This window comes from Salvelinus fontinalis, chromosome 3 (assembly GCF_029448725.1).
Source record: "Salvelinus fontinalis isolate EN_2023a chromosome 3, ASM2944872v1, whole genome shotgun sequence".
In the NCBI taxonomy this organism is placed as follows: domain Eukaryota; kingdom Metazoa; phylum Chordata; class Actinopteri; order Salmoniformes; family Salmonidae; genus Salvelinus; species Salvelinus fontinalis.
In genome coordinates, this window is record NC_074667.1 from 9,634,569 (window position 1) to 9,647,212 (window position 12,644).

The 12,644-nt window shown below is 43.6% G+C and overlaps 1 protein-coding gene across 1 annotated transcript in view; it reads right to left on the bottom strand.

The window, feature by feature from the left end:
• Window positions 1–4,954: 4,954 nt before the first annotated feature.
• The window catches only part of LOC129838246 (protein kinase C alpha type-like), a 133,832-nt gene continuing 126,142 nt past the window's right edge, over window positions 4,955–12,644 (bottom strand). Inside the window, exons 4-5 of the mRNA XM_055905066.1 lie at window positions 11,024–11,135; window positions 4,955–5,178 (exon numbers count right to left, since the gene is read on the bottom strand). Of these exons, the coding sequence (XP_055761041.1) occupies window positions 4,970–5,178; window positions 11,024–11,135 (321 nt within the window). The 3' untranslated portion in view covers window positions 4,955–4,969. The remainder of the gene's footprint in view (window positions 5,179–11,023; window positions 11,136–12,644) is intronic.

Consider the following 12,644-nt stretch of genomic DNA (forward strand, 5'->3'; position numbering starts at 1 on the left):
AAGGGGAGAATCCTAATTTCCACTTAAATGAGATTTTTCACTTAGTCTCCCATTGACATCAATGCATGACTAAGTGAGAAGTTAGATGAATATTCAGGGATGAATTCTAAGCGTTAGGAATCTCCTCGAGGTGACGAGCCAGGCGTAAACGTTATCCTTATCGGATCCTATTACTGCTGCGTTTGGGCTTCTGAGACTAAGTAACGAATTCCTTCATAGAAGCCAAGTTAAACAGCTTCCCGTCATGGCAATTCAGCATTGTATTACTGTGTATTCACATCCCCGGAGGTCCGATCAACCAAATGAAATGAAATTGTACAGCTCCAAGACGTGGGAATGCAGGGCTGAGTACAGGATCGTTTAGTTTGTTCTAAGTGTATGTTATACACACAGACAGACGAAGGACGGATGGACAGACAGGCAGGCAGGCAGGCCGACAGATACGCACGCGCAATACTTGCCATTATGTTGCTTTTCCTAATGGCCTTTTCTCACATCCCACAAACATGTCACTCCAAGCAGACCACATACGTCATATAGTCCCAGCACACTATCAAACATTGCTCTCAGTAAATAGCCACAAAACTCAGATTCATATAATTAGAATGGTCACACACTGAACAAAAATATAAACGCAACATGCAACAATTTCAAAGATTTTACTGAGTTACAGTTCATGTAAGGAAATGAATAAATTGAAATAAATGCATTAGGCCCTAATCTCCAGCAGGAATATTTCACTGGCCATCCCCAAAGCCAACACCTGCTTTGGCCGCCTTTCCTTCCAGTTCTCTGCTGCCAATGACTGGAACTAATTGCCAAAATCACTGAAGCTAGAGACTTATATCTCTCTCACTAACTTTAAGCATTAGCTGTCAGAGCAGCTTACCGATCACTGCACCTGTACACAGCCCATCTGTAAATAGCCCACCCAACTACAACATCCCCATATTGTTATTTTTTGTTGTTGTTGCTGTTTTGCACCCCAGTATCTCTACTTGCACATTTATCATCTGCACATCTATCACTCCAGTGATGATGCTAAATTGAGATTATTTCGCAACTATAGCCTATTTATTGCCTTACCTCTCTAACCTTACTACATTTGCACACACTGTACATAGATTTTTCTATTGTGTTATTGACTCTACATTTGTCTATCCAATGTGTAACTCTGTGTTGTTGTTTTGTCGCACTGCTTTGCTTTATCTTAGCCAGGTCGCAGTTGTAAATGAGAACTTGTTCTCAACTGGCATACCTGGTTAAAAAAAGGTGAAATAAATATTAAAATCAAATAATCTATGGATTTCACATGACTGGGAATACAGATATGCATCTGTTGGTCAGAGATAACTTAAAAATAAAGGCAGGGGCGTCGATCAGAAAACCAGTCAGTATCTGGTGTGACCACCATTTGCCTCATGCAGCGCAACACATCTCCTTCGCATCGAGTTGATCAGGCTGTTGATTGTGGCCTGCGGAATGTTGTCCCACTCCTCTTTAATGGCTGTGCTGGATATTGGCGAGAACTGGAACACGCTGTCGTACACGTCGATCCAGAGCATCCCAAACATGCTCAATGGGTGACATCTGGTGAGTATACAGGCCATGGAAGAACTGGGACATTTTCAGCTTCCAGGAATTGTGTTCAGATCCTTGCGACATTGGGCCGTGCATTATCATGCTGAAACGTGTGATGGCAGCAGATGAATGGCACGACAATGGCCCTTAGGATCTCGTCACGGTATCTCTGTGCAATCAAATTGCCATCGATATGATGCAATTGTGTTTGTTGTCCGTAGATTATGCTTTACAGGGAACCAATAAGCAGGGCAATGCAAACACACTGGCAAAGTTGTCTTTGTCTGCCTGCCTGGGCAAATGCACTACATTAACATCATAAGAATGAGGCAGGTAACTTTTAGACCAGATAGCTGCATCTGTACCTCATATTCATTTAAATGACTTATGTAAGTAAATGTGTGATAGAAATGTCATAATTTGCTAACGTTAAAAGGTTTATTTTGGAGGATTTTCCCATAACGACAGTCATGACACTGCCAAAGAACGATAACATTAGCCGTTATGAAATGACTCCCCAGGTGTTGCTAACACCTAGCCAACATGAACCTCTTCAAATCAAGAAACTACTTCCACCAGCGAGGTCCAGCTTCATCACAACGTTCCTGGCTCCACCATAGCCAACTAAAACACGTTTCAGTATAAGGAGAGAGCTCCGCATCCTGTTTGGCTGCCAGAGCATTTAACATTTAGCAGTCTGTCCACTTTAGACGGGCCCTAATCGGCGCTCCAATCTGGCTGTCTGTTGATGGGAAGAGCAGTTAGCGAGCTAGCACTAACCGTTTGTGAGAAGAGCAGTTAGCGAGCTAGCACTAACCGTTTGTGAGAAGAGCAGTTAGCGATTTAGCTATGGGAATATTTGTGTGTGTGTGTGTGTGTGTGTGTGTGCGTAGCCACAGCACAGCCGAACCCAGTGGGACTGTCTGCCAGTAGGAATATCAGCAAGCCGCTGCTCTGCACTGAAGCCCAATAGAGTAAACAGAAGCAGAATGTTCCAAGGGGAAGCCAGCCAAAAGCCCAAAACCCCTTTGAAGCAGAACTGACTGAGTGAAAGTGACACTTAGTTGAAGGCTGCTTAGGAAGGCTACCACCAGCCAAGGGATGAGGGATACATCGAGACACAAGTCGTCAATTGGAATAGACGTGGGTCTGTGTTTGTTAGCAACATGGCTTGGCACTCTTGGATCTCTTCTCCTTCTTCCGACAGCGTCATATGATGGGTGCCAACACAGAGTACTTGATGTTTTAGGGCTGCCCAGCGGTATCTCCTTAATGTTTTGTAGGCCCGGTGCCAACACTTTCAAAACGGCCCTCCACATCCTACTTTGGTCCCTTCGCTGTCGCTGGTTTGACTGGTTTGGTGTTAAGCTATATAGTGGAACCCTTACGCTCACCTATTCAAAATAGATTAGATCACTGATTGCATGAAGGGGTGGAGGATAAAACAATGCATTTCAACATCAGAACAGGGCTTTACAGTACAGTACATGGGTCCTCCTATCTCCACTTCCTAGTGCTATTTTCTCTCTGTAACTCTATTGGATTGTGCACGTTTGAAAATGGTCCACTTCCTTTCCCCGATTCCTTCCACCTCCCCTGCATTTGAGTCACACATAATTTCACACTAGCAATTACGCCGACGGAGGGAAGCCACCCTCGAATTATACACACACACGTCTGGTCCGGGAGCTTGGCAGCCAGCCGGGCGTATGACTAGGCCATGAAAAGTGACCTCACATTTCGGAGGGAAACACGTTTCTCTGCACTAAGCTGAACTGCAATTTTCATATCTAAACATTTGGGGATACATAATATGGTTTTAGAGTGAACTCTCAATAGTGGAAAATTGAGGGCAAGTGCTGTATGACAAGTACATGACTTGGCATTATCAATTCCCCAGAAGAGCAAACGTAATGTTAGCAGTGTGTGTTTTCCCCTTTGGAAGGAACTATGCCGAAGACCACTACCCTATTTGATTGAATATTTCCAGGGTTGCGTCCATCTCGTGGGTGATAATGTGATACGTGTGTGTTGAGGGAACGCGATTCGATAACCAGTTAAATGGACTGACTGTGTGTACATATTTCCAATTTCCTACAGCCCTGTTTGTGGTGTGGGGGTATCCATATTTTTATTCGGGGAGGGAATTTCACATGTATTGTAAGTAATTACACAAGCAGCAAATGAAATTGTAGTCATCGTACTGAATCCGAATGTGTACCAACACTGAAAAGACACCGGACGACTACACTACTAAATACATGTGTATGCGATTATTACGTAACTACAGCTACATTAGCTATAATTAGCATAAAGAGGGAACCGTTTCCTACAACATCCCATATCAAAGAAACCCTAAAAAATGCTGTTTTTAACCACTGCACAATGTTTTTCAGTAGTATTAATATTTTGGCCTTGGAAGTAAAATGCAGTACCACTTTATGCAGTAGCACTTAGCAGATTGCCTGATTGGACCACCTTTTATGCTGTCCATTCTACGCCTGACTGAAATCATCCGATACAGAACCAACAGTTAAAACACACACACACACACACAAAAGAGAAAAAGACATGAAAATTGAGTCGTGACTCACTAAACACATTTAAAAGAGAAACCCGTGTTTCTGGCTAAGCCCACACAGATATACCCCTGGGTATGTTCAAAAAGTTTTTTTCAAAAATGGACAGGGTTTGTCGTGACTGTACATGGGCAGCGGCCAAAAGTAGTGCACTATATAGGGAATAGGGTGCTATTTGGAAATCACACACAGTATTGATCTGTATACCAAAGGGAATTGACCCGTGTCTCTGTAGGCTGTAGACTGGAGGCTTTTATTAAGTGATAGTTGCCTCACCACATGCTGTCTCTTGGCTGCTGTCACTCAAAAACACACAATGGGGATTTTTGGTATGACAACCAGTTCACTTTCTCTATTGAACTGTGAACAGGTATTTTTACAATAGAATGGTTTTCAAAGCCTGGGCCTATTGATGCGATTGACAATTGTGTAGATCAAAATCGATGTAGGCTCAGGTTAGAGGGAACATACATGCACATGGGCGCACACACCCACAAGAACGAACACACACACACAGATTGCCAGGAATCAGCGGTGATGACTGCCCGGTGGGAGCGAGCCATGCTGTGAAGGTTTTGTGGCCAGAAGCGGTCTCTTTCTTATCAATCAATATGGGGCTGTAACAGGCAACTGACAGCTAAAGTGGTTGGGACTGATTGTGAAAAGGTAAGAGGAAGCTCCATCAGCCATTACACACCATAACCCCACTGGGGAAGAAGGCAACGGATGTGCCCGAAATGGCACCCTATTCCCTTCATAGTGCACTGATTTTGATCAGATCCCTGTGGGCTTTGGTCACCATTAGGGCACTATAAAGGGAATCGGGTGCATTTGGGACACAGGATGAGAAATAGATTTGTCTGAGAGATGGTCCGGTCCGGAGGCCTACCTGTGACCTGCAGCTTGTCCCCTGTGATGTCACACTTCAGGTAGAGGCGTCCCCTCCTCTCGGTGTGGTCCGTCCCGCACATGCTGGGCACGTTCATCACACACTGATTGTGCACGTTCATGTCGCAGGCTGAAGGGATGCAGACAGAAAGAGAGAGACGGCATTAAAGAGGTACCAGGAGAGACGGAGAGACAAACTAGAAAAGTTGGTTTAAGCAAAAACCGATGAGCTTTATTTATAAAGTCAAAAGGCCAGGTGTTGCTAGGGAATCATTTATATCGCAAAACTGATTTCATCCTGAACAAATTGTAACTGTGCTGTTTACATGTGAAAACATGGATACTGTATCTCAAAACACCCATCAGCATCTACAAACATAGTCTCAAATCAAAATCAAATCAAATGTTATTGGTCCCATACACGTGGTTAGCAGTTGTTAACTCGAGTGTAGCGAAATGCTTGTGCAGCGAAATGCTTGTGCTTCTAGTTCCGTCAGTGCAGTAATATCTAACAAGTAATCTAGCAATTCCCCAACAACTACCTAATACACACAAATCTAAAAAGGGGTGAATGTGTACATACAAATATATGGATGAGCAACGACAGAGCGGCATAGGCAAGATGCAATAGATGGTATAGAATACAGTATATACGTATGATATGAGTAATTAAGATATGTAAACATTATTAATGTGGCATTATTTAAGTGACTAGTGATCCACTTATTAAAGTGGCCAGTGATTGGGTCTCAATGTAGCAGTCTGATGACCTTGAGAGAGAAGCTGTTCTTTAGTCTCTCGGTCCCAGCTTTGATGCACCTGTACTGACCTCGCCTTCTGGATGATAGCGGGGTGAACAGGCAGTGGCTCGGGTGGATGTTGTCCTTGATCTTTTTGGCCTTCCTGTGACATCAGGTACTGTAGGTGTCCTGGAGGGCAGGTAGTTTGGAGAGCCTTGTGGTTGAGGGCGGAGCAGTTGCCGTACCAAGCAGTGATACAGCCTGACAGCGTGCTCTCGATTGTGCATCTGTAAAAGTTTGTGAGTGTTTTTGGTGACAAGCCAAAGTTCTTCAGCCTCCTGAGGTTGAAGAGGCGCTGTTGTGCCTTCTTCACCACGCTGTCTGTGTGGGTGGACCATTTCAGTTTGTCTGTGATGTGTTCCACCTTCTCTACTGCTGTCCCATCAATGTGGATAGGGGGGTGCTCCCTCTGCTGTTTCCTGAAGTCCATGATCATCTCCTTTGTTTTGTTGACATTGAGTTATAGGTTGTTTTCCTGACGCCACACTCCGAGTGCCCTTACCTCCTCCCTGTAGACTGTCTCGTTGTTGTTGGTAATCAAGCCCACTGCTGTTGTGTCGTCTGCAAACTTGATGATTGAGTTGGAGGAATGCATGGCCACACAGTCATGTGTGCACATGGAGTACAGGAGGGGGCTGAGCACGCACCCTTATGGGGCCCCAGTGTTGAGGGTCAGTGAAGTGGAGAAGTTGTTTCCTACCTTCACCACCTGGGGGGGGCGATCCGTCAGAAAGTCCAGGACCCAATTACACAGGGCGGGGTTGAGACCCAGGGCTTCAATCTTAAAGATGAGCTTGGAGGGTACTATGGTGTTGAATGCTGAGCTGTAGTCATTGAAAAGGCATTCTTACATAGGTATTCCTCTTGTCCTAGATGGGATAGGGCATTGTGCAGTGTGATGGCTATTGCATCGTCTGTGGACCTGTTGGGGTGGTATGCAAACGGAAGTGGGTCTAGGGTGGCAGGTAAGGTGGAGGTGATATGATCCTTGACTAGTTTCTCAAAGCACTTCATGATGATAGAAGTGAGTGCTACGGGGCGGTAGTCATTTAGTTAAATTATCTTTGCCTTCTTGGGTACAGGAACAATGGCGGCCATCTTGAAGCATGTGGGGACAGGAGACTGGGATAGGGAGTGATTGAATATGTCCGTAAACCAGAGGTGGGACCAAGTCAAGACAGGCAAGTCGGAGTCAAGTCCCAAGTCAAGACAGGCAAGTATCAAGTCAAGTCTCAAGTCTTTAACTTTGAGTTTTGAGTCCTAAACAAGTCATAATGTGCTCTTTTTTTCACCTTTATTTAACCAGGTCGGCCAGTTGAGAACAAGTTCTCATTTACAACTGCGACCTGGCCACGATAAAGCAAAGCAGTTCGACACATACAACACAGAGTTACACATGGAATAAACAGACATACAGTCAATAATACAGTAGAAAAGGTCTATACAGTGTGTGCAAATGAGGTAAGATAAGGGAGTTAAGGCAATAAATAGGCCATGGTGGCGAAGTAAATAGAATATAACAATAAAACACTGGAGTGATAGATGTGCAGGATATGAATGTGCTACGTGTGCTCTTCACCAAATGTAATACCATTTCATATTTTTAACACGAGTAATAGTTAGTATATTACATTTATGCAAATCATGAATGCTTTTAAAAATATCTATATATTTATTACTTTCCAAATAAACATTATATTTCCATGGAAATACATGGGTAGCCGTGAGAAAGATACCCCCCCCCAATAGTGATCGACTATCGAGGATCGCTATGGGGCGCAATCGGGCGATGTAAGCTTGTACACAATCGCCCAACCTTGTTTTAGGAACATCAGGCAGGATTTAGGCTACCAACTAGGCTACCAACCAGTTGTAGCTCAATCTTGGGTGCAATGATCACGTTCCCGCACTGACTGCCTGTGTGGAGGCTCACTGATTTAACTTTACGCTAGCCTACATGATACACTAGTAAAGCAATAAAATATATAGCTGTCGGCTATATTAGCCACGACATAACGTTCTTCGTGCTGCTTCAAATGTTGAACAAAGTTGGAAATTGTTGCACCTCCGTCTGTAATTTTCTTCCCGCATGTTTTGCAAGTTGCAATCCGTTGTTTGTTGATACAGCTTTGTCTTTATAGCCGAAAATAATAATTTTGGGTATGATCTTTGCAAAGGCTCCATCTGAATTCACCCGCCGATGTTCCTCTGCACTGCCACGCACAATTTGATTGGCTGCTGTCCGATTCATGTAATCCGTTAAGTGAAGAGTTGATGCGCTACACACTTTATTTAATAGCATATTCTTTAATATTTGGGCTTGGGGAGGGTATCAAGTCAGGTCGAGTCATTAGGCTCAAGTCCAAGGCAAGTCACAAGTCATTGGTGTTAAAGTCAAAGTCGAGTCCAAGTCATCATATTTGTGACTCGAGTCCGACTCGAGTCCAAGTCATGTGACTCGAGTCCACACCTCTGCCGTAAACACACCAGACAGCTGGTCTGCGTATGCTCTGAGGACACGGCTAGGGATGCCGTCTGGGCCAGCAGCCTTGCGAGGGTTAACACGTTTAAATGTTTTACTCACGTCGGCCACGGTGAAGGAGATTGGGGTCGCCAGCCTCCCGGGTGGCGCAGTGGTCTAGGGCACTGCATCGCAGTGCTAGCTGCGCCACCAGAGTCTCTGGGTTCGCGCCCAGGCTGGGCTGGGTTCGCGCCCAGGATCTGTCGCAGCCGGCCGCAACCGGGAGGTCCGTGGGGCGACGCACAATTGGCATAGCGTCGTCCGGGTTAGGGAGGGTTTGGCCGGTAGGGATATCCTTGTCTCAGTATGTAATTTTTTTTTATGAAATGTAAAAAAAAATGTAATAAAAAATGTATGCACTCTACTGTAAGTCGCTCTGGATAAGAGCGTCTGCTAAATGACTAAAATGTAAATGTAAATGTCGCAGTCCTTGTTAGTGGGCCGCGACGGTGGCACTGTATTATCCTCAAAGCGGGCAAAGGTGTTTAGTTTGTCTGGAAGCAAGATGTCGGTGTCTGTGACGTGGCTGGTTTTCCTTTTGTAATCCGTGATTTCCTGTAGACCCTGCCACATATGTCTTGTGTCTGAGCCGTTGAATTGCGACTCCACCTTGTCCCTATACCGGCATTTCGCTTGTTTGATTGCCTTGCGGAGGGAATAACTACACTGTTTATATTCAGCCATAATCCCAGACCTCTTTCCATGGTTAAATGCGGTGGTTCGCGCTTTCAGTTTGGCCCGAATGCCGCCACCCATCCGCGGTTTCTGGTTAGGGTAGGTTTTAATAGTCACAGTGGGTACAACATCTCCAATGCACTTCCTAATGAAAACTCACTCAACGAGTCACCGTATAGGTCGATGTTGTTCTCTGAGGCTGACCGGAACATATCACATATTGCCTCTAGTCTATAACGTGGCAACACACAATTAAAAACAAATGATGATAATCTAATTTGCAGTAGGATTAGAACAGCCAGCATGTGCCAAACTCATTTTCCACCATAACCTAATCCCTATTTACATATAGCCCTGAGTCACAATTAGTATTAAACGCCAGCTCTGATGAAGAGATATGAGGCACTATTTACCATTGAATTAATCATTTGTGCTTTATCACATATGAAAATCATAAACTTGAGGGAACTGTACAAAAAAATGCCCGCAGCAGCTTTGATAATGTATATTTAAAGATCTCTGGAAAGAGTGAATCATGTGAATCGTGTGTGGGTTTCAGAGGGGAAACTGCTGGAAGGAATGGACAGAAAACGGAAATGCAGTTTTAAATAATGGAAATCATCATTGGGCATTGCACAGGACACGTCATTGTGTCCTGTGCAGTATGAGTGACGTCAATAAAGCTAGGTTTAAATATACTTTGAACCCATCTAAAGCCTTGTTTCCATTGGAAGTTTGAAATCAACCCGGGTTGGGCCTCGGTGGGTTAGCTCATATTGTGTTTCCACTGCTTCCAGAATTTAGAAATTATGTCATGTTGCTAGGTAGCCAATGTGACTGTGTAGCTAGCTTTGCTAATGTTGCTAGCTAGCTATCAACATTTTGTAGAAAGTCCTTTTGCTACAACTAGCTAGATAACTAGCCAGCTAGCAAGATGTTGAAGAAAGAATTGAATTCACCCTCACCACGCTGTAACTAAGGTTACCCCATACTCCTGCCAGTGCTTGCCAGACTCAGAGCCATGTATTCATAAGTTTTACTGAGTTACAGTTCAAATAAGAAAGTTAGTAAATTGTAATGCATTCATTAGGCATTAATCTATGGATTTCACATGACTGGGAATACAGATATGCATGTTTTGGTCACAGATACCTTAAAAAAATGTATGCCTCAGAATGGCCTCAGGATCTCGTCACAGTATCTCTGTGCATTCAAATTGCCATCGGTAAAATGCAATTGTGTTTGGTGCCTGCCCATACCATAAACCCACCGCCACCATGGGGCACTCTGTTCACAACGTTGACATCAGCAAACCTCTCGCCCACCCAATGCCATACATGTGGTCTGCAGTTGTGAGGCCGGTTGGAAGTACTGCCAAATTCTCTAAAATGAGGTTTGAGGCGACTTATGGTAGAGAAATTAACATGAAATTGTCTGGTAACAGCTCTAATGGACATTCCTGCAGTCAACATGCCAATTGCATGCTCCTTCAAAACTTGAGACATCTATGGCATTCTGTTGTGACAAAACTGCACATTTCAGAGCTGCCTTTTATTGTCCCCAGTACAAGGTGCACTTGTGTAAAGATCATGCTGTTTAATCAGCTTCTTGATATGCCACACCTGTCAGGTGGATGGATTATCTTGGCAAAGGAGAAATGCTCACTAACAGGGATGTAAACAAATTTGAGCAAAACATTTTAGAGAAATACATTTTTTTAGGCATTTGGAACATTTCTGGGATCTTTTATTTCAGCTCATGAAACATGGGACCAACACTCTACATTTTTGTTCAGTGTAGCTTGCTAGCTAGCTAACCAAGCAAACCAGACGACATCAACCGCGATGGGTGTAACATCATCGCTCCACTATTGGTTAGATTGGCCATAGCCAGGTGCACCGCGTGCCCGCTTAAGGTTTATATCGCAGGTTGTGTATAGTGATCCCCAGGCTAAGTGGATGGAGAGATACATTACTCACTGTCACACTTCATCCCCTGGTGGATGAGACCATACAGGAGAGAGCCGCAGTGGTCGCAGAAAGTGGGGCTGCCATAGGTGTGGATCTTAAACTTGTGCTTGGTTCTGGGGTCCTGCAAAGACAAAAGAGACATGGTGAGTAGTTGGTTAAGTATGATCATGTATAATACGCAGTACGATCAGAGTGGTACTGCAACAGAAAGAAAAGTACCCAAAAGATGAATGTAGAGTTTGAGAAAAGTGTTTTATCAACTCCAGACTGTACAGTTCAAGTTCCTTTTCCACAGATACAGTAATGACAGAAACGCTGTTCAACTGAGCCAGACATGGCAGGATATGAAAAATATATGAGAGTAATAATTGGAGTCGATACATGAGATAACGAGATGAGTCTGCGCTAGTCATTTCATTCGAATGAAACACTTTTAGAACTTGTACTGCCTATATAAAGAATGTTCTACAGCACTGGCTTGAAAAAGTATCTTTCTATGAGGAAAAGAAGCAAACATGAAATGAATTAGACAAGGCTAAGGGCAAAATCATTTCTGCAAGGACTGTTCTAATAATGAAATAGGGCCATTTTTTACAGAATTCAAAATGAGAGGATATTGTACTTTTCTAAATAGAACCATCACAATCTCCAAACCTCTAATTCTATTTTGCACTGACTGGCTGCTGTTAAATGGTCTGTAAAAAAAAATACAATAAAAAGCTGTCAAAAGATGTCCCGCAGGCTCAGAACTCCCAGCGCTGATCGGGCATTGATTGCAATCGGCACGCTTGCTTTTTACATTTTCATTAACTGCTCATACGTGGACCTTTACCCACGTGTCCAATTAATTACCTTCAGCCACACTTGAGGTAAAAATCCAACTTCTACAGTCGGTCAATCACTGTAGACTGATTGTCTGAGCCACAGCCATGGCTGCACCTTATGTTTCATTTGGACTTTTTATTAGCTGGAACTGATCTACTGTACTACAGTACTCTTAGTGCTACTCCTACATCTTGCATACAAAGCCTTCAGAAAGTATTCACACCCCTTGACCCTTTTTCAATTTTTGGTGTGTTACAAAGTGGGATTAAAATGAATTTAATTGTCATTTTTGGTCAACGATCTACACAAAATACTCGGTAATGTCAAAGTGGAAGGACATTTAGAAAATTGATTTAGGATTGACATAAAGTGGTTGAATACTTATAGACTGAAGACATTTCAGCGGTGAATTTTATTTTATGGAATGTTTTTTTGGGAATAAGTAAAGGGGTGTGTGTACTTTCTGAAGGCACTGTACTGCGACACACAAACAAATGGAACAGTGACTTTGTAGCAGTAGCGTACACAACATTACACACAACAGCAAAAACAGTCTACAACCGTACATACCAATAAGCTTTGTTGTAATTGGGTGAGAATGTGTCACTCCGGAATTGGTTTGTGTGAGGCAAAGTGCAACAGACCCATGGCCTTCATGTACCAGTTCAGTACCTGGCTAATCCACAACCCCGTCCTCCAGGCGATGCTGGTGCATTTAAATCAGTCTTATACACTCTTAATGATTTGGTATACATTGTGGAAAAAAATTGGTTTTCATGGAAAATCACAGTATATCAATCTGTTT